The sequence below is a fragment of the Mauremys reevesii genome, unplaced genomic scaffold (assembly GCF_016161935.1).
Source record: "Mauremys reevesii isolate NIE-2019 unplaced genomic scaffold, ASM1616193v1 Contig7, whole genome shotgun sequence".
NCBI classification, from domain to species: Eukaryota; Metazoa; Chordata; order Testudines; family Geoemydidae; genus Mauremys; species Mauremys reevesii.
Window position 1 is genome coordinate 1,335,999 of NW_024100884.1, and position 20,472 is coordinate 1,356,470.

The following is a 20,472-nucleotide window of genomic DNA, read 5'->3' on the forward strand; positions in this document are numbered from 1 at the left end:
TCGCTCCCACAGATGTAACTGCCCCACTACACTGACTCCATCTCCATGAGCAGCGTTGAATCAAGGTTGATGTGGTTAGGTCAATGCAGTCTCAGTGTAGACACTGTGTTGCTTAAATTGATTGTTACTGGCTTTCAGGACCCATCCCACAATGCCCCACGTTGACAGTACAGTCGATACAAGGGCTCCTAGTGGGGACACGCACCAATACAAGGAGCGAAGTGCAGACACAGACAAGTGATGCAATTGCTGCGGCAGCTGTATGCCAACATCAGTTAGTCAACTTACTTTTGTAGCATAGACGTGGTCTTATTCCCCTTCCCTCCAGGTATAGCTATGCCAGTATAAGTACTTTTATACTGAGGTCAGGTCTATACTACAGTGGTTTGGCAGCATAGCTATTTTGGTCAGGAGTGTGGAATAAAAACAACCCAGGGTAGATGCAGCTATGCTGACAGAAGAGCGCTCCTGCTGACATGGCTGATGTCAGTGGGGGAGGTGGTGTTACTATGCCAAAAGAAATATTGCTTTTATTATCATATGCTGTGTCTACACTAGAGGATCTGCTGGTATAGCTGTATGGGCAAAGCATTTGTAGCGTAGACAAGGCCTGACGTAACTTTTTGTCCACACTGGTATAGATAAGACGGTACAAGGGCTAAAGTTGAAATTTTAAAGTGATTCAATTTAACCAATGCAGCTTTATGTATGGACACTCTGAATTTGGTTTAAACCTGTTTTACAATGGTTTACCTTGCACTGGCAAATTTTCAGGTGTCAGCTATGCTGATATAACCAGTTTTAAACCAAAGTAAGGTGGTTTACAGCAATTCAGCAAATTTAGGTGTGGACACAAGCAAAAGGAAGTTGATACAAGTTGACTTAATGTTGTAGTGTAGACCAGGTTTAAACTGTCTTTTAAACCCAATTAAGTTAAACCAGTGCAACTTCTGCGTGTAGACATGATCTAAGAAATTAAGCATCTTTTAAGGATTAAAAAATCATGACACTGACTTCTTTGAAAGTGCTTGGAGATCCACTGTGGAGAAAATACGAGGTAAGTGCAAAACATTACTGACTGCACCTTTCCGTTGGGGTTCTGAAGGCGCGGAGGGTCAGGTAGGTGCATGGTGACCCAGAGCAGTAGAGGGCATTTCCTGGCTGTAGAACTCAAGGGGCTCATGTCGGACTTTTCTGAGGTTCTTTAGCGTGTTCAGAGGGGAGGCAGCCCTGCCGCGTGTCCATACATCGCTATCCTAGGTGGCCTTTGCTACATAGAGCTCGTGTTGTGTGTTTATAGTAAAATCCCCAATTCTCCAGATTGCCACCCCGTCCCCCGTATTCAAAAACCATGAGTTGGGCCCCCAAAAGTCACGAGTGGCTTAAGAGAAGCCACCCTGAAAATAAATTCTGGGTTCTCTGTATTTGCTTTCTGAACCTCTAGGGGTTAACACATTCAAGCTTTTCTCTGCAACACAGGGGACTGGATGATGACTTCTCTCTTTATAAAATTATTGCTGAGAATTTCACGTGACTCCAGCAGCTGGGGCTTTTAGACAATGACCAAATATCACAAGACCAGTGATAAAGACATTGGCAACCCTGGAATTTACTCCCCGCACCATTGCTGCAATTAGGGCCAGATTAAAAGCTGCCAGGGTCTTAGCCATGTCACCTGCGCCCCTCCCCACACTATGGCCCCACCTTACTTGGGATGCCAGCAGCAGAAGCTACCATCGCAAGAGCCAGCTGATGGAGAGCCTCTGCCTCTCCTCTTTCAGCAGCCTGTGTCTGCTGCTCCCTGCCTTCATGCAAGTGGAGATCTCACCTGGGCTTGACTCAAAGGATTCTCTCTGTAGGGGCCCCTGCTGAGCCACAATGGAGGGCAGCAGCACCCAGAGGCCCAACCCAGAGTCCCCCATTTGGCATTAGCAGTCCAGGGCTCCCCAGAGCAGTCAAGTTTCAGAGTTAAAATTGGGATGGATAAGGCCACCCCCACCCCCATCTCTCAGCAATTGGCTCAGACTCTCTGCAAACTCAGGCAGACATCACCACAGGGGTCACATTTTAAAGCTTAACAACCACAAAGTCTAGGAACCTTATTATTATTCAAAGAAAACTAAATACAGGAGTCAGGGCTGGTAGTGCCAAAGGGTAAAATTTTCAGAAAGTATCTATGGGATTCAGGGGTGACAGTTACATAAGAGCCTAAGTGTCACTGAAAGTCAATGACTCACTTTGGCTTGTGGGACATAGCCATCGAAGTCATTTAGCATCACAGAGCCGCAGGGTCTGATCTATGCCCTGGCTGTAACCAGTCCCGGAGGAGTGACCCTTTTAGTGGGCCAGGCTCCTAGCCGCACACGGTATGTCGACTCTGCACAGAAAAACCCGCAGCAGCGAGTCTCAGGGCCTAGGTCAATCGGCTGAAGTAACCATGGAGATGTTCCCACCCAGGCTCCAAGACCCCCCCAAAGTCCAGGACTGCAACCCAAGCCTGAACAGCTACAGTGCTATTTTTAGCCCCACAAGCTGAGTCAATGGCCCTGGGCTCTGAGACTTGGCACTGCAGGTCTGTTTTGGGAAGGTAGATGTACCTCAAGACGGCCTCCCTGTCTCTGTCCATGGCTCCCTGCAGTGACTCCAACCCAGCCCGACTCCTGCAGGAGGTTTCAATCGGGCCCCTTCAGGGCTCTCAGAGTATTTCCAGAGAGACCAGGCAGCCTTGCAAAACAAGGTCACTATTGATTAGTCCCTGGGTGTACAGAATCAGAGAGCCCCTGCCCTAGCCCAGAGAGAGGCAGTGTTCAGCCCGGCCAGGGCTCCCTTCAGCCATGCTGCCATCAAAGGCATCTTGTCTGGTTCTTGCTCTCTCTGTCCCTTTGTCCTTGGATTTCAGCCACTTGCCCCCTTTGCTCTCCATCCAGCCGGGGCCTTTGCTCCACTTCCCTGCCAAAGGGTGTGTGCCGTGGGGGGAGGAGAGGAGAAGCAATCTTTTTCCTCTGGGGTGCTGGTTGCGAACATCCTGGCCATTGGAGTTCCCAGTTCTTCCAATGATAGGAGGTCAGTTTCAGCCATTACTTTCAGGACCCAGTCATACCCCACCCTCCCTGACAGTTACAAACACCTTACAGCTCCTGTTCTGTCCCAAGAGCAGCTTTTTAATAGGTTTGCACCCACTAGGGAGCTATGCAGAGCACAGAGGGAAACTGAGTCATGCATCGCCATCATAAAAATATTACCAAAATCCCTGCTTTGTCACATGCTAGCCTGGATCCTCAAAGGGTATTTAGCCCCCTAATTCCCAAAGGAGCTACCTTTGAGGCCAGCAGTGATGAGAGCAACTCCTGAATACCTTTAAAAATCTGGCCTAAGTCACTTTTGAAAATGGCACATCTGAAAATGTCACTGTAGGTCTTAATCCGGTTCTGAGTCCGCTGGAGATTATTCGACCTCCAGAGCTCACTGCAAGGCAGCTGGTGTTGTGTTAAATCAACGAAAGCTTGTAGAGAAACACGAGCATATGTTGAGTCAAATATCACAGAGCACAGAAGCAGAGCCTGCTGCAAGCTTTCTGCAACTGCAGGGCCGCCTCTGGCTTTTTTTGCCACCCCAAGCAAAAAAAAAAAAGGGCAGGGGGGGGCAGAGCAGCAAAGCAGGGATAAAAAAAACAAACAAACCTGTGGCACGGCCAGAGCAGCAAAGCAGGGGGTGGGGGGGGCGGGAGAAATGGCACAGCCGGCAAAGCAGGGGGAAAAAAAACAAAGAAAAAAACCCCTACAGGGCATCCGGAGCCAAGGTGCAGGGGGACTCCATGTGCTGCAGAGTGCGTGCCCGGTCTAGTGGGGGGGGGAAGGAGCGGGGGGAGAGAGAGAGAGAAGGGGGGCAGCCAGGGCTTCAGCAGGGCGCTTGCCCCGTGGCCCCGATCGCCGCGCCGCCTGCCAGGAGGGCTCCGCACTGCTCTGGTCAGCGGGGAGGGAAGGATGCGGGCTGCCCTGCCGAGTTTGCTGCAGGGCGCTCCCCTCTTCCACCCCTACAGGGTGGCCGGATCAGGGAATCAAAAAAAAAACCCTGCAAAACCAAAAAAGCAGCCGTGCTGCCCTAGGATTGGGCGGAATGCTGCCCCATAGAATCTGCCGCCCCAAGCATGAGCTTGCTCGACTGGTGCCTGGAGCCAGCCCTGTGCAGCCGATAGCCCTGCTCCTCCACATGGCGTCTGTCTGCATCCTATAGCTGCTTTTGGCACGACTCGCCTTGGGCAGGTGGCTCTGTAAGGCGGGCTGAGCCGTGTTGTTATCCAAGGGTTGATCACAGGCAGGGCTGAGCAGGCAGTTGTCACAGAGAAGTGTGGGCTTTAGCAGGCATCTCCTCCAGGTCTGCAGAGTTCCCTGCTGCTAAGCTGCCCATTCAGCATGACTTTCAACGGCATCTCTGTCACACGGAGCCCCTGGCTGCAGCCAGAGACATATGCTGCCGGCTGAGTGGCGTCCCAGCTCCCATCTGCCACCACTGAATAGGCCATGGAGTTCTTAGCCAAGGCAGCCAATCACCTTCCAAACAACCCCATCAAGCTAACGTTCTCCAGGGCTTGTGTCTGATTGTGGTAGAGAACTCTGGTCACTTTGAGCACAGAGGCCCAGCAGCTAGCCAGAGTGAGCCATCTTGTCTCATGCCATGTGGCTGGCTTTGGCGGTCTCCCACCTGAAGCTAGTTTATCCTTTCTTCTCTTTAGCTAAGAAGCGGTCCACAGGGAGGGTGATTTTCTCCACTAAAGAGCCAGGGTTTGTGTTCCTTCAACAAAACATTTTTTTCTGCAAAGTTGAAGCATTGCTGCAGCATCCTTCCCTGGCAGGTTGTGGCATTTACTCTGCTTGTCTACCTTCCGCTGCCTTTGCACCCCAAAATCCAAACATGCGCGCACACATCCTAAAACACATCTGGTTCCTGTCTCATCCCCCTTTGGGCTCCTGTTTCCCTTTCTCAATAGTCCCCCTCCCCCAAATCATTTGGTTCACATCCCTCCTCCCCATATAGTTTGGTTCCTGTTCTGTCTCCCCCTTCCCCACACACCCCTGAAATAATTTGGCTCTATTGCCTCCCCTACTCACACCCCTTTGTTGTTGTTATAGATTGTAAGCCCCTCAGGGCAGGGACCATATTTTTGTTTTGTGTTTGTACAGCACCTGGCAATCTGGCATGACAGCGTCCTGCACCATGGACGGGGCTCCTAGGTGCTACGGTGCATCATGGTAGCCCCGAGAGACCACAACTGAAATCAGCCCCCTGGTGAGTCCAGGGGCTGCACAGACACCATGCGAGAGGCCCCACCACCTTACAGGCAGGCAGATGTTGGACCAGCAAAACATTCCCAGGTGCAGAACTGGGGGCTAAGGGGCAAGTTTTTGGCTTTCCTAATTAGCTGCCCTAAGGGAGCCCTCCCCTGGCTGTACTAAGTGCCAATCTACCCCTGCCCCCTCTTGCCTGCCCCACAACCAGAGCACACACAGGGGGTTGGGAGGAGGTCAGGTCACTCCATCTGGCAGAACAACCCATTGGCTCCAGTTCCCCTCTTCAAACGCCCCACCAGAAATCATTCAGCACCAGTGCCCCCCCTCACAAAAACAATTATTTGGCACCCCCCCCACAAAAACGTCTCCCCACTACCACGCCCCCTCCCTTACCTGGAAAGAAGGGGGCATTCAGGGTGCCTGCAGCTGTGTAACAACAGGAGGGACCAGCTCTTGTCCATCAGCATCCCCAGGGGTGTGAGTCTCCACCGAGGTGGAAAGAAGGGGGCTCTGGCCTCCCAGCTGCAGGATGTGATGTTTCCAGTCAAAATGGAATTAGGATTAAATCTAGACACTGCATAAACATGGGACTAAACCCACCCAATCCCTTTGCTGCTGAAATTTCTCTTGCACACCTGATTCCTTGTACCCTTTTGCACGGACCAATGGCAGCTGTGCACAGCAGCTGCCCAGGGCTGGGCTTGGCAGCAAAATGGGCATGTGGAAAAAGGGGTTGATGAGCAAAATTAGCGGCATTTTTGAAAATCCAACCAGTTGTGTCCAGAGAGAAGCAATAAATAGACCCAGTCCCACCTTGCAAAAAGCGGCACAGACACATACGTGCGCCCTAAAAGCACCGACCACACTCCCTGTAGTCACACATCATCGGAACAGCAAGGTTGCCAACTCTCCCCATTTTAAAAGTCTCAAGCCATGTGCCCAGCTCCTGGAATGTAGCGACTGTAGGAAAATCTTTTAAAAAAATTCTGAGTACGTTGCTAGTCCCTGTGGTTGCAGAAAAAAGCTTGAGAACATGACCTGAGTGTATAACCCAAGAGCTCAGAGACCAGAAGGGGAAGAAAAATGCCATTTTTAAAAATCCCAGGGTTTTTAAGACAATCTTCAGATTTTTTTGAGGCTTCTCTCCTGCTTGTTTTGAATGCTTCCAGCTGGTGGCATAGCTAATCCACCCTGGTGACTCTGGAAAACTGGGATCTATTCTTGGCTTTTCCCCGGGCCTGCTAGGTGACCTCAGGCAGCTTGCACTGCCGTACCGCAGTTTCCCCATGTGTACAAGAGGGATAACGATTCTGTCATGGAGTCACAAGGTCTGGTCTACATCCCCCCCCAACTGTCACCAGGCTCCAAGGAGTGACCCCTTTCAGTGTGCAGGACCCACACAGTTCCACGAGGCAGGCCCTGGGCCTCTGAGACTGAGTCTTTGGCAGTAGTCATCCCTGTCTGTCTACCCAGCAAATCCAGCTGAGCCAGATTCCTGCAGGAGGCTTGTATGGCAGCCCTTCAGGGCACCAGGATCTCAGAGTCCTGCAGAGATGCAAGCAGCCTTTTCTAAACAAAGGAGCCATTTATTAGTCACCTGACACACCTAATCTGAAAGGCCTTGGGGCAGCAGAGGCAGAAATTATGCCAGTCCATCCTGGTCAATCAAGTGCCATGAGCCAAGCTGCGATGGACTCCCAACCTGTCTCCCACAACCCTTCGTTTGCCCAGCTCACAGTTCCTGTGTCCCTCCGAAAGGACAGCTCTTAGTCCAGTTCACATGCTGGGATTTCCTGTTAGGCACTGATTGTTCAGTCCCTGGGGGTCTCACTTTGTCTTGCTGGATCCTCTGTTGATCTGGGTTAGTTTCAATCAGTTCCTCAAGGACCTCGTCATTCCCCCTAGACAGTGAGGAGCCACACACCCATCTCCTGCACTGTTCCAGGAGCAGCGTTAACCCTTTTGCACTCATGGGGTAGCAATGCAGCGTACCGAGGGAAATTCCCACAGATGACCGCCTTTGTATAATGCTTTGAGATCTGCAGATGAGAAGCGCTAAGTAAGAGCTGGATGTTATTGTTTGGGCTCTCACCACGGATGGATGCAGCAAAGACAAATACACTTCCTTCTGTCACTCAACACCCCTCCTCCACCCCACCCACCTCCTGTTCTTTAAGATGAACGACTCCAGACACATTGAGTTTTGCTAAACTACATTCTACTTTATTACCCTCTAAGCCAAAGCAAGGAAGTCAAAAGTTAAACCCTCGTCCCACCTCTGTGCCCACGGCCCAACTCCACCCCTGTGCCATTCCCAACCCATCTCTGTCCCAGGACCCACCTCCCCCAACAATAAACCAACCTTTCAGGCCCTTCCCCGAAACAAACAGCTCGAGCCAGTGACAAAAGCAATGATCCGGCCGGGAGAACCCGGGTCCAAGGAGTCACCTGCTGTGGTAACTAGGAGATGTAGTGTTAGCCCCTTGTCTGCCAGCAGCCGCGCTCCCAGGCAGGAGGCAGATTCCGGCAGCTGAGTTCCCGACTCCCTGTGGCCTCCTCACTGATGGACTCAGCCTGGCCTGTTGACTTCCCCAGCTTCCTTCTCTGCCCAGCCTCTTCCTCAGGAACCGGCAGACGCCCCTTCTCCCATGCTGTTCCCTCCCCTTGGGGTGTCATTCGTAGCCCTTTAGGATTCAGGGCCATTTCCCAGCACTATTATCTTTCACCTTCACTCCCTGACTGTCTGACATCACTGCAGAGCTCAGGCAGTAACTTCCTTCCCCAGTTCGGTCCGTCTCCGTCTCTAGCCGTGAGCGTCGCTACTTAACCAACTGGCCCCAAGAGGCCAGAGAGGATTTTTCCACTGACACCCACCCAGGGGCACAGTCAGACCCAGCATTAGTGCAACCAAAGATAAACACAGAAAATGTACTAGCTCGGCCTTCCTAACCATCCTTTGTCTAGCATGGGATGTGTCACGCAGAATCTAAGGGGAGCAGTTAGAATGAGCTGCCCGGAGGCGCCGGAAAGGAAGGACAGTATAGACATGACACCCTAAAGCTAACGGAATGGAGGGGGAACTGGATAAATGTGACCCCCTCCCAGGCTAACAGAAAGTGGGGGGGCATATAAATGTGACACCCCAAAGCTAATGCTATTGACATCGGATTCCCTGGGCCCACAAAGGCTGTTCTAGGCTCCCCACAAGAGGGAGGGCCTGTGGAAACCAGCTGCTGCTCTGCACCGTGCTGGGTGAATTCATCCTCCTGGAGCAGAGAGCAGGGCAGAGCCCTGAACCTTGCCTTTTGCATCCTGAAAGAGGGTCAGGTCCCACGGAGCGGGGCTTGTGCATCTGTGGCTCTCAGGCCAAATTTCATACCTTTGCCGGGCACTGGGTCACTGGCCCCCCCTTTAAATGGCTATAACAAGGCAGATTCCCAGCCACAGAGGCCTTCACTGTGCTTATTTCTCCAGGTATCTCCAGCAGCAAGCAGTCCCACTGGTGAACCGTGCACCGCTCCAAAGCCATTCCTCTGTTCCAGAGACAGATCCCCATCCCCCACACTCTCTGGTTGTCTCTCCCCCAACCTCTGCCCCACATCCCCCACGTCTGTCTGCTCTGAGGTCTCCCCCATTTCCTTCTGAGCTGGTGACAGCACAGAGGCAAACAGAGCAGAGCAGGTGGAAAAAGTTGCATCGGGGGGACAGCACCTCTGTAATCCCATCTCTACCCCACAGCCCATGATGCTAGATACCCCCCAGCCCCCGGCACACCCATACACTGCAAGCTCCGTCTGCTTCCCATCCAACCCCCTGAACACTAAACACTCAACCCCGCCTCCACTCTGCTTCCCACCACCCACCCGCTGCCCCCTCTGGTTCCTACACCCCGAGTCCCCAACCCTCATCCCCTCTGCTTGATGTCCCCCGCACCTCCCCTCCCCATCTAGTTCCTATCCCAGACCCAGCCCTCTACCCCCTTCCCTTCTAGCTCTCATTTCCGCCTGGGTATGGGTTGGGTGGGGGGAACCCCCTGGCCCTATGGCATTCAGGGCAGGGGGGAGGGGGAGAAAGGGATCTCAGCTACTAGGCGGCTCAAGGCCCATTTTCCTACATCAGCATTGAATAATGCTGCCAGTGTGAGGGGGGAAACTGCCACCCCCACCCCCCACCCACAAAGAATCCCCTGGCTGGGGGGAGAACATGCCAGTCCCCCACCCAGCCACCTCCAGGGCAGGGGGTGTTTCCCTCTCTCCAAAGACAGGGGTTCCCCCTCCCCCCACACACCCTGCTTAGCCATGTTAGTTGCTGGGAGGAGGTTGCTGGGCCCAGCTCTCTGGAGGGGCAGCAGCACTGGCCTCCCCTTCCCCTGGTCTCCATGCGCCAGGAGCTGAGAGAGACTTGGTCGCCCAGGCCTGGGGGGAGGACGAGGGGACAGGGCATTGGAAGTGGGTGGCAGGATCCTCAGCCCAGGCCCCGGGTGGTGGCGTGGTTGTCCCGGTCCTCCTCTCGGCCTCCCACCAGGCGGGCGGCAGCAGAGAGAGTGGGCTGTTGGTGCCGGCGGTGTGGAGTCTCTGGTGGGCCGCCAGTGCCGCACTGAGGCTGAAGGCTTTGCCGCAGTCGGGACAGACATGCCGTTTCTCTGCGCCGGCCTGGGCGTGGGCCCGCTGGTGCCGGTTGCGGTGGGAGCTGCGGCCGAAGCGCTTGCCACAGTGGGCACAGGGGAAGGGCTTTTCTCCGGTGTGAGTGAGCCGGTGCCGGTCGTAGTGTGAGCTCCAGGCAAAGCCTTTGCCACAGACGCCGCATTGGTAAGGCTTCTCACCCCGGTGCAGCCGGCGGTGCCGCTCCAGGGCTGCGGCAGCGGTGAAACCTTTGCCACAGTCAGGGCACTGGTGAGGCCTCCCTTCCCGGACGGCGTGGGTGCGCCGGTGAGCCAGCAGGGTGGAGCTGACGGCAAAGCTCTTGCCGCAGTCGCTGCAGCGGTAGGGCCGCTCGCCGGTGTGGATGCGCCGGTGCCGCTCCAGGTGGGAGCTGACAGCGAAGGCCCGTCCGCACTCCCCGCACCGATAGGGCTTTTCTCCTGTGTGGATGCGCCGGTGACGCTCCAGGTGCGAGATCCAGCCAAAGCTCTTCCCGCAGGCCCCGCACGGGTATGGCTTGCCGGCAGCGCCAGTCTCACGGGCCGGCTCTGGGTCCTCGGCAGGCCTTTCCCGGGCATGGGTACGCCGGTGTTTGGCCAGGGCCGATCCCCAGCGGAAGCGGCGCCCGCAGTCCGGGCAGGCGTAGGGGCGCTCGCCCGTGTGCACGCGCTGGTGTTTGAGCAGGTTCGAGCTCTGGCTAAAGCATTTGCCGCACTGTTGGCAGCGGTGGGGGCGCTCGGGGCCACTCTCCTCGACCTGGCCGGGCCCGTCTCCCACCCCACCGCCATCCTGGGTCTGCGTCCCCTTGTGCTTGAAGCGCTGCGGGTCCGTCTGGTGGTTGAGGCGCTTACCGCAGTCGGCACATCTCTGAGGCGGGGGCGGGGCTTCCTCCTCGGCCTCCTCCTCCTCCACGGCCGCTGCGTGGGTGCGCATGTGGCGATCCAGGTGGGAGCTCCAGGCAAAGGCCCGCCCGCACTCCCCGCACTGAAAGGGCTTCTCTCCCGTGTGGATGCGCTGGTGCCGCTCCAGGTGGGAGCTCCAGGCGAAGGCCTTGCCGCAGACGCCGCACTCGTACGGCTTGCCGCCCAGATGGCTCTTCTGGTGCCGGGTCAGAGCGTTGGGGTCGGCGAAGCTCTTGCCGCACTGCGGGCAGCGGTTGGGCTTCTCGCCGCCCGGCGCGTGGGTGCGCTGGTGGGTCAGCAGGGATGAGCTGACACTGAAGCGGCGCCCGCAGTCGGGGCAAGCGTAGGGGCGCTCCCCAGTGTGCACCCGCCGGTGGATCGTCAGGTCCGAACGCTGGATGAAGGTCTTGCCGCAGTCGGGGCATTCGTGGGGCCGCTCGCCCGTGTGGATCTTCTGGTGCTTGGCCAACGCCGACTTGTGACTGAAGGTCTTGCCGCACTCGGCGCAGGTGTTGGGGCTCTCCCCGCTGTTAGCTGGTGGCTTCTCCCCCGCCTCGGGGCTTTGGGGAGCCTTCCCAGCGCCGTCGGCTTTTTCCAAGGCTGGCTCCTCCGGGCTCGCTTGCTGGGGTTTCTCCTCCTCTTTCCCACTGGCTGTGCCATCCGCTGCTAGGGGAGAGAGACCCAGACACGAGTCATTCCCTGCCCGGCGAGGGGAACAAACCACAACTGCCGAGGAGGGTGAGTGATGATAATGCAGCGTTCAGGCCTCTATATTTGCCCGAGATACAATTTTGGGTCTTGTTGGCCCATTTGGCTTTTGATATTTTTATATTCTTACTAATATCGATGAACAAAGAACAGTGTGTGTTACATCTGCCCACAAGCAGATGCTGGGGAGGGGCAGGAGGGGTGGAGCAGGGGTGATGAGAAATAGCCTAAAGTGTTGCTGGGTAGAGTGGGAGTGTAATATACGAGCATACACTTGAAAACTACCTCAAATCCTATCTTAAGGCAAGGTCAGGCAACCAGTCAGGAGGGGTGGGGGGGGGGGGGAGAGAGAGAGAGAGAGTGTGTGAGTGTGTGTAAGAAACACTAACAGGCCAAAGACATGCCCATCCCTGACGGAAGCATAACCTCACTCCCTACCCCTCCCATGGGGTACAAAAGAGGTGGTACCGAAGCCCCAAGACCCTCTAAAATGGCACATGACCATACATTGTAAGAGGTGGGACCAAGGGTGTGCCCTACAGGTATAATTATGCCTGCTATGGACGGGGAATGGGGATACTGGAAAGAAAGGCTCTGCCAGCGTGCAGAGCTATAGATATGCTTGCCTGATTAACGCCAATAAACATCGCGTTGCCTGCACTTCAGACTTCTGGTCTTCTGCTTTCTGTCTGCCCTTAGCAGGGAGATCGAACGGCCAGCAGCCACATCTCCCCCCAAAACCCTACCCCAAAAGGAGGGGACCGATTCTGCCTCTGCATCCAATCTGGACACTCCCGGGGCTCAGTCAGGGTTGGTGGGAAGCCATGCGTGATGTTGCAGGGATCCGCTCCTTCCTGCAGAGGGACTCACCTGCCCGGCCACCTCTGGGCATGTGGAGATCCAGGGCTGTCGGCTCATCCCCTCGGTCCAGCCGGGACAGCAGGTCAGGCTTGGAAATTGGAAATTCTGCTCGGAGACAGGGTGGGCGACAAAACAAGATCAGAGCGGGTTGGGCATTGCCCCCTCCCGTGCCTTCCTCGGCCTCAGTGGCCCCTTCCCAGAAGCCCGTGGGGCTCATGCTCTCTGCCATGACCAGGTCCTTAGTCCTTCTCCCCTCTGTGAGGGGCCTCGGCTCCTATCCACCCTCAACCGCTCTCCTCACTGCTCAAGACAGCCCATCGGAGAGGAGTCACGTTTATACTAGCTTCTTCCCCACCCTGTTACTCCTGCCCCTGTTAAACAGGCTGCTTTTCCCTTTCCCCACCCCCTCACTCAGCCTGCTCTCTCATCCATCAAGTCTCACTCCAAAGCTCCTCAAGGGAGAGTTCTGTGTCCAGCCCCACATGCTCACCCTCCCACCCAGATTCAGCCTCCCTGCACTGCCTTTCCTAGTAACTCTGAGGGGCCTGTTCCCCCCACTCCTGGCCAGGTCCTCCTCACTCCCGCTGCTGCCTCCTGTGCAGGGACCCACCTCCTCCTCTCCCAGACCTTTCTGGCACGTGCCTTGTCCTGTTTTGCTGGCTTCTGCAGCCTTGCCTTTGGGAGATCCTTTTCCTCTGCCTTTGTCTCCCTGGGCTATCACTAGGGCCCTACCAAATTCAGGTCCATTCTGGTCAATTTCACAGCCATAGGATTTGAAAACTGGTAAATTTCACATTTGCAGATGTTTACATCTGAAATTTCACCTTGTTGTAACCGTGAGGGTCCCAATCCAAAAGGGGATTGTGGAGAAGTCGCAAACCTGGTGGGTGTGTGTGTGTGGGGGGGGGGGGGTCCATGGGATTGCCACCTCACTTCCGTGCTGCCTTCAGAGCTGGACTCAGAAGACAGCAACCAGGGAGCTTCCTGGAAGTGGGTCTGAGCTCTCCCCCTCCCATCCCAAGCAGCTGTGTGGGGGTTGGACAAGTCCTGTCCCTCCCCAGGGCAGCCGGAGCTAGGGGCCCCCTGGCTGGGGCACTCCTAGCAGCAGGGGAAGATCAGATTTCATGGGGAAGGGCTTATTTCACAGTGTGTGACATGTTTTTCACAGCCTGAAATTGGTAGCGTCCTAGCTACCACCATCCCTTGGGACCCACTGTCCCGTTCCCATGGCTTCATTCACCCCCTTCTCCACTACATCCCTGAGTTCTGGGGCATAGGGGGAAGCAGGAGGCAGATTCCTCAGCAAGGAAGACCCCTGAATGGGGCCACTTGCGGCTCCTTATGGAGAAGAGGAAGCGATTACTTACCGAGGGCCATCAGGGTTTCGTAGCTCTCCTGCATGACATCCCTGTACAGGGCCCTCTGCCGGGGATCCAGCAGCACATACTGCTCCATGGTGAGACACGGCTCCTGTCTCCTCCACCGGCTGCCGGCCTCTGCAACAACAAAACCTCCCCCGCTCAGCACCTGCCGCCCCAGCCATAAGCCCGCGGTCGCAGGCATTGCAGAGCCAGGCTGCTCTCTGCCTCCCGGGGTGACTATCATTCTCATATCCCCGCTTTTTAGAATCCCCTTGTTCCCTCCCCTATGCAGGCCTGCTGTGCTTCTACGCCCCTACCTCTTACTCCTGGGAGCACTCCGGGCTGCAGCTTCACATGCCTCGTTATTAAGTGGACTCTGTTGGCGTTACCCTGATTACAGTGGCTGGTGGCCCTGCATGAATCAGAACTTTCTTGGAGGTTGGCCTAAGGCAGCGGAATAAACTCTCTCAGGATGTAAGGACCCTCACAAACCTCCCCACCTTCCGCCGCCAGTGCAAAGCCCAGTTCTTGGACCTGGCTTCTCCGACAAACATATACCACTGCGGGAGGGGCATGAATATATATGTTAAAAATTGTGATTGCAAAGTGCTCAAATGCTACGATAACGAAGGCCATGTAAGCGCCCAACATTGACATGTAACCAAGCACAGCTGTGCAGAGTATGGAGGTTCCATGTCACGGAGGGTTTTGTGATTTCTAAACAGACCTGCCTTCGGAGTCAGCATGAACACCGGAAACTTCTAAATTTTCGGCGAAGGAAAATTAAAATAAATAAATAAATAAATGTTTCAGGGCATTTGAAAGGTTTTGTTTTGACTCGTTTCATTATTATTTGGTGTTATATAATGGCATGTCTCACACACACATTTTAAAAATTCAAAATGAGTCATTTCAAAACACAGCAATCAAAACGTTTTGTTCCCTTTCCCCCCCTGAAACAAATCAATCTGATGACAGAACTGCATATTACGATGGCATAAGGTTTCCATCTAGGTGTCTCCAACCATCTCTAGAACTAAGGGGTGAAGTTTTCAGAAACTGCAAGTAGACCCAATTCCTAGTCATTTCAAGGGGGCAGGAGCTGATAGCAGGAGGTCTGGAGTCTCAAGAGAATGTGTTGGGGGGGGTCTCCCCTTCTTCCCCCATACCTAGGGGCTACTCTGTGCAGTTGACACAGGGGCTGGAGGGAAGCAGCTGCACATGCAAGACAGACCAGCTGATCTGGAAAAGTCTACGCTAACCAGTTTCAACTTCTCCATCTGGTGGCTGCATCCTCCTGGCAACCCCCACCATGGTCCCATCTTTGCTGTGTTCCAAGCCAGGAACAGACTTAGCTAAGGATAAGAATGGAGGGAGGGGAAGAGATCAGATCCCTTTCATCTACTGATGGCATCGGACCCCTCACCCTCTCTTGGCTAGAAGCAGAAAGGTAAGATACCCACTCCTGGGTGGGGCTCACACCTGCAACCTCTAGATCCAACAGCATGAGCTGCAATTGCCGGACCTAAGAGACCCAGATGGTGGGCCCCACCATCAGGAGCCAGCTCTAAGCGTTAGGTGTTTCTATCACTAGAGGGGCGACGCATGGGTCGGTTTGTTGGAGGGTGTAGCAGAAAGGGAAGGGTAACTACAGTATTGCCAACCCCAAAACATTCAGGCCCTAACCAAAATATAACAAGATTTAAAAATCATGATAAATACTGGGGGGAAGGTATTTTCTTTCTGGTTATGACCCCCATAGGCTCAAAATTTTCAAGCATCTCTGCAGTTTATTCACCGCGTTGTATTCTTGCAATTTTATCTCATGGTGTTTGGTGCGGGAAATTTGGAGAAAAGGGCTTGGTTTAAATGTTTACGTAACTTCGGTTCCGAAACAGTGTGAGATTTTTCAAGCAGTATACAAAACACAGTCCTCTTTCACTGCCGCATGGCATTCAAGCCTCCATTTTGCCTGTCCCCAATGAAATGACCCTAATCCGTTGGCTAAATTTCAGCTCCACATGGACATCAAATTACAACAACAATAATCTCCCTTGAGCCCAATAATTAAGGGTACAAGGGTTCCCACAGCCTTGTGAAAGAGCCACGCGCAGAGAAAGGTCAGCAGCAGAATTTGAACACAGAACCTTGTGGCACCAAAGCACATATTTAAGCCTCTCGAGCTTCAGCAGCTGGTGCCAGTAGTAGCCTCTTACCCTCTCTGAGGACAGAGACTGCTGTGACACACACTTTATAAAGATCAAGAATAAAATCCCCTTCACTGCATGAATCTCCAGGTGAAATCCTGCAGAGGACATCTGACTAGTGACCAAAGAGGTCCCTTCTGGCCAAACAATTGAGGTCTTTAAGTGTGTTCCACCTCCAGGGGTAATTGTATCATTTACATCTACGCAGGGTGGGTGCAAAAGTCAACCAGATCAAAACGTTGGCGCTTTTGCATTTGCTTCGCACGGATGCAACCAGGCTGCAACAAAGTGCGAGGCAGATGGAGAATTACAACCCACGATTTCAGAGGGGCAGGGTGGTGTCAGGGTGGGGAAAAGAGGCAAAAGGCTGGGGGGGAAGGAGAAAGGAAGAGTTAAAATACTGATCTGTCCCAAGCAGGGACTTTGTGGAAGAAGCATTGTGAGGGGTTCTGTGTTGATGGTGTATCCCATGTGATTTCCATGTGCCAGTCCTACCTACCCTGGGCCACATGCAGAGGGTAAATCCGAGCAGCACCTGTCCAGTGTCTCTGTGCTAATTTACACCAGCTGAGCATCTGTCTCTGGTTTTTAGCCCGTGTTTCAAAGCTAAACTATTTTCTACTTTTTAAATCTTTTTCCTTGGGCAGCTGACACAAATCTTCTTAGTCAACCACAAAAGCACGTCCTGTGGAGTCGGTAACACATGCCACGAGTCGCTGAAAACTGCCTCCATTTATTTTCACCGGCTTCCACCAATTTACAGCCCAGCAGCGGGTTCAAATCATTCCCTCCTTTGTGCATTGCCCTGTATTCATTGACACTGACTAGCCCAGTTGGGTTAGTTAATGGTTAAGAGTTAATCATTGACTCAAAACTCTTGCAGTTAGTTATCGGCAAAGGAGGCCACCCCATTTCCAAATCACCAATATATTAAACCGCCTAGTGTGGACCTGCTATTAAGCTTTTGCCTCTATGTTAACTAGTCATTTATACTTACTGTTTCCTGTCTCTTAGCCAATTTCCAACCCAGAACAAAACTTTACCTCTCATCCCATCAGCATTTAGTTTCCTTCATAAGCTTTTTGTGAGGGGCTTTGTCAAAGTTTTTGAAAGTCCAAATTAAATCTGTCTACTGCTTCTCCATTGTCCACTACTTGCAGTGGTTCTCCACCTGGGGTACACGTACCCCTGGGGTACACAGAGGCCTTCCAGGGGGTACAGCAGCTCCTTTAGATATTTGCCTAGTTTTACATCAGGCTACAGAAAAACACCAGCAAAGTCAGTACAAATTAAAATTTCATAGAGACAATGACTTGTTAATACTTCTCTATATACTACACACTGAAATGTCAGTACAATTGATTTGTTTTATAGTGATATGGTGACAATGAGAAAGGAAGCAATCGTTCAGTAATAGCATAAACTGAGCCTTTTGTATTTTTAGGTCTGATTTTTTTAAGCAAGTCATTTTCAAGTGAGATGAAACTTGGGGGTACACAAGACAAATCAGACTCCTGAAAGGGGGACAATAGTCTGGAAAGGGGAGAGCCGCTGTGTTAGTGAACTCTGATAGCTTAGCAACATGATGTTGCTTAGCAGAAGCTAGTCTATACCACATAATACTGACCTATCAGCCTGTGAAGCTGAGGGTTTCTAACCCTCTAAATATTGCTGGAAAGAGATTTTCCAGATACTGCAGTCAGGCTCACTCACCTGCAATTCCAAGGGCCAGCACGCTTTACAAATGTATTCTTTACCCTTCAATCCTGTGCTCTAGCAGCTGATTTTCACGTCTGGTCGCATTTTCTTTTGTTGCTGGCAACATATTGCTCCTTCTCTAGCAAAGATACTTTCGCAAGCGCTGGCTAATTAAATCCCACCTTTCAGTACATGATCATACAGGCGCCTTTTGAAATCCAATGTACATTCCCACCCACAGCCAACCGCCTTCAGCAAGTTAAATCACACACACACACACACAGAGGAGAATGGGAACTTCTGGATCCACTCATGCAGCCAGTGACAGCAGTAGCTCAGGGACTCGCAGACCCCCAGGAGCAGAGATTATGGGGAGGGTAAGATTATGGGGAGGGAGCCATTTTTACAGTCCGGCCACAGCCAAGACCGAATTCTCTCTCTCTCTTTCCCTCAATCACCTGCAGGCTCCGGCTCAGGAGCTGGTGTGGGCAGAGCCGGGGGAGGTCCCAGGCACCGGAGAAAGTCCCCCCGTGGGCCGGGCGCAGAGGGCGCTTCGCTGAAGGTCTTTCCCTGGCGCAGCAGCTGCTCAGCCCTGGCTCTTGGGTCACTATGGACGCAGCTGCTGGCACTCAGCGCCTGACCCAGGAAGCTCAGCCCCCTGATATCCTGAGCGAAGGAGCAGCAGCAGCACCACAGAGGAAGAGAGCAAAGGCATAAGCCAGAGCAGCCTCCCGTCCCTTCGCAATAACCAGAGCCCTCTGGTGGCACCAGCTCCTGGATCCGCGTCGCTGCGCTCCCCCCGGGGCAGAACGTGGCCCAAGGGGGCGGATCTGGCCGGACGGATTCGGCCCCGCCCCGTCTCTGCCCCCGCCCCCTCCCCGGCCCAGCCGCCTGCGGGGAGTGTGTCTGGAATCCGGTTCCAGCGCAGCCGGGCTCCCCATGCCCGTGTGCCCGCCCCGCAGCGTCCGCGGCCTCGGGAGCCAGGCGCAGGTCGGATCCCGGACCGGGCGGGTGTAAATCAGCTGAGTTTGTGGAAGCCATGGCAGTTTACACCGCTAGGGATCTGGCTTCACTGACTTCCAGGGTGTGATGCTAATTTACACCTGCTGGGCATCTTGTCCCCATTGACTCCAATTTACACCTGCTGGGGATCTGGCCCCCTGACTCCCAGGGAACTATGCTAATTTACACCCGCTGGGGATCTGGCCCCCCACAAGCAAGGGCAATTTACACCTGCTGGGGATCTGGCTCCACTGACTCCCATGGAGCTATGCCAATTTACACCCACTGGGGATCTGGCCCCCAGAAAGGGATGCTAATTTACACCTGCTGGGGTTCTGGCCCTCAGCACTTGCATGGGGCTCTCCAGCCAGGCATCTCAAAGCGCTTCACAAGGAAAGGCAAATCTCATTATTATCTGTGTTTTATGGGTGGGAAACTGAGGCATGGAAGGCCTGTGACTTGTTCCGGATCATGCACCAGATCAGTGCCGGAGCCCGGAGCAGAACAGAGGAGTCCTGTGCAGGAAGGACCCTCCCAAAATGTGTTCAGGTTCCCACACCACATAACAACCCAGCAGGAAGCTAGAGTGCAAGCTGCAGCCCAGGGGGATCATACATCCTGTTATTGTTTGTACAGCACCTAGCGCAATGGGACCCTGGCCCAGGATTAGGGCTCATCGCAGGAATTACAGTGCACAGAATGGAACATCAGACACTCCTTCCCCTCTGGAGCTCCAGGGTTTGCTGGGCAGAGGACAGGGAAAGATCCAACAGGCGTCTAAGCTGGTCTACAGAGATCGGAGGTGAAAGAGACTTGTGGGGGAGACGGACAAGGTCCATTCCACACCCAAACACACACCTTGGAGAGCATAGGCGCTTAGTGGCTGGTGAGCACAGAGGGAGCCAGGACACTATCATTAACCCCCCTTTTACAGATGGAGAAACTGAGGCCTGGAGAGTGGACATGACCTGGCTAAAGTCCCCCAGCAGGCCAGGTGTTCTGCTCTAAGCAGTAGTCGCACTTGCATATGGAGGAATAGCTGCTGTGAGCAGAGCCAGAAAAGGGGGGGGCACTCCTGGGGAGCAGCATCTGGGCTCTAGTTGGGAGTCAGTCCTCTGCTCCTCTTGGCCTCTCCAAGCTGCTCCCCGACTTTTGGTGGCTTTCCTGCCCCCCATACACTTTTCCAGTCCTTCCAGCACCACTGGAGGAGATGTGAAGGCAAATAAAGAGGCCACTAGAAGACAAATACCCAGGTGGTCAGGAGGAGGTGGTGGGAGGGGGCGTCGGTGACTGGAGCTTGCCTCAGTTTCCTCATCTGTAGAAAGGGGTCAGTGACAGCTGCCCTCCTCCGTAAAGCGCTATGAGATCTACTGATGAGAAGTGCTAGATAGGAAGTGGGTGTCACTCCTGTATGAGAGCCAGGTAGTTATTATTGCATGGCCATCGGTGAGCCCCCCACCTGGCACACTACACAGGTATAGCAATCCTGTCACAGAGTGGCCCCTCTCTCTCACACTGGGGTGATCCCCACCCCCACCTAGGATCCTGCACGCACATTTACTGCATGCAGGAATGGGGCACAGACACAAGGGAAAGACCAAGTGCAGAGCCGGGGGTTGGGGGGTCAGGGAGGGCAGCAGCTCCAGGACTTGCAGACCCCCCTGTCATCCCCCCCAGGAGCAGAGCTGGGGCAAGGAGGGGCCGTTGGTGCAGAGCCACTTTCCTGTCCGGCCGGCCCCAACCCTTCCCCCGGGTTTCTCCCCTCACCTGCAGGCTCCGGCTCAGGAGCTGGTGTCAGCAGAACC

The 20,472-nt window shown here is 54.0% G+C and overlaps 1 protein-coding gene across 4 annotated transcripts; it reads right to left on the reverse strand.

The window, feature by feature from the left end:
- Positions 1 to 9,247: 9,247 nt before the first annotated feature.
- Positions 9,248 to 20,455, reverse strand: LOC120394606 (zinc finger protein 436-like). Of its 4 annotated transcripts, none has more exons than XM_039518838.1 (4): positions 20,440 to 20,455; positions 13,767 to 13,900; positions 12,409 to 12,504; positions 9,248 to 11,496 (listed from the first exon to the last, which is right to left on the reverse strand). In XM_039518838.1, the coding sequence occupies exons 2-4, from the start codon at positions 13,852 to 13,854 to the stop codon at positions 9,590 to 9,592; spliced, it is 2,091 nt and encodes a 696-aa protein (XP_039374772.1). In that variant the 5' UTR covers positions 13,855 to 13,900; positions 20,440 to 20,455; the 3' UTR covers positions 9,248 to 9,589. The 4 variants fall into 4 exon arrangements, with proteins under 4 accessions (XP_039374772.1, XP_039374771.1, XP_039374770.1 ...); XM_039518837.1 differs by lacking the exon at positions 20,440 to 20,455 and adding an exon at positions 18,129 to 18,412; XM_039518836.1 differs by lacking the exon at positions 20,440 to 20,455 and adding an exon at positions 18,124 to 18,411 and having other exon boundaries at positions 13,767 to 13,895.
- Between the last annotated feature and the right edge of the window lie 17 nt (positions 20,456 to 20,472).

What these genes read in the sequence shown, in the direction of transcription:
- LOC120394606 (XM_039518838.1), bottom strand. Translation starts at nt 13,854, where the DNA reads ATGGAGCAGTATGTGCTGCTGGATCCCCGGCAGAGGGCCCTGTACAGG. An exon ending in CGAAACCCTGATGGCCCTCG is followed by an intron (nt 12,505 to 13,766) that starts GTAAGTAATCGC and finishes GTCTCCGAGCAG; the next exon opens with AATTTCCAATTTCCAAGCCT. An exon ending in GCCCAGAGGTGGCCGGGCAG is followed by an intron (nt 11,497 to 12,408) that starts GTGAGTCCCTCT and finishes TCTCTCCCCTAG; the next exon opens with CAGCGGATGGCACAGCCAGT.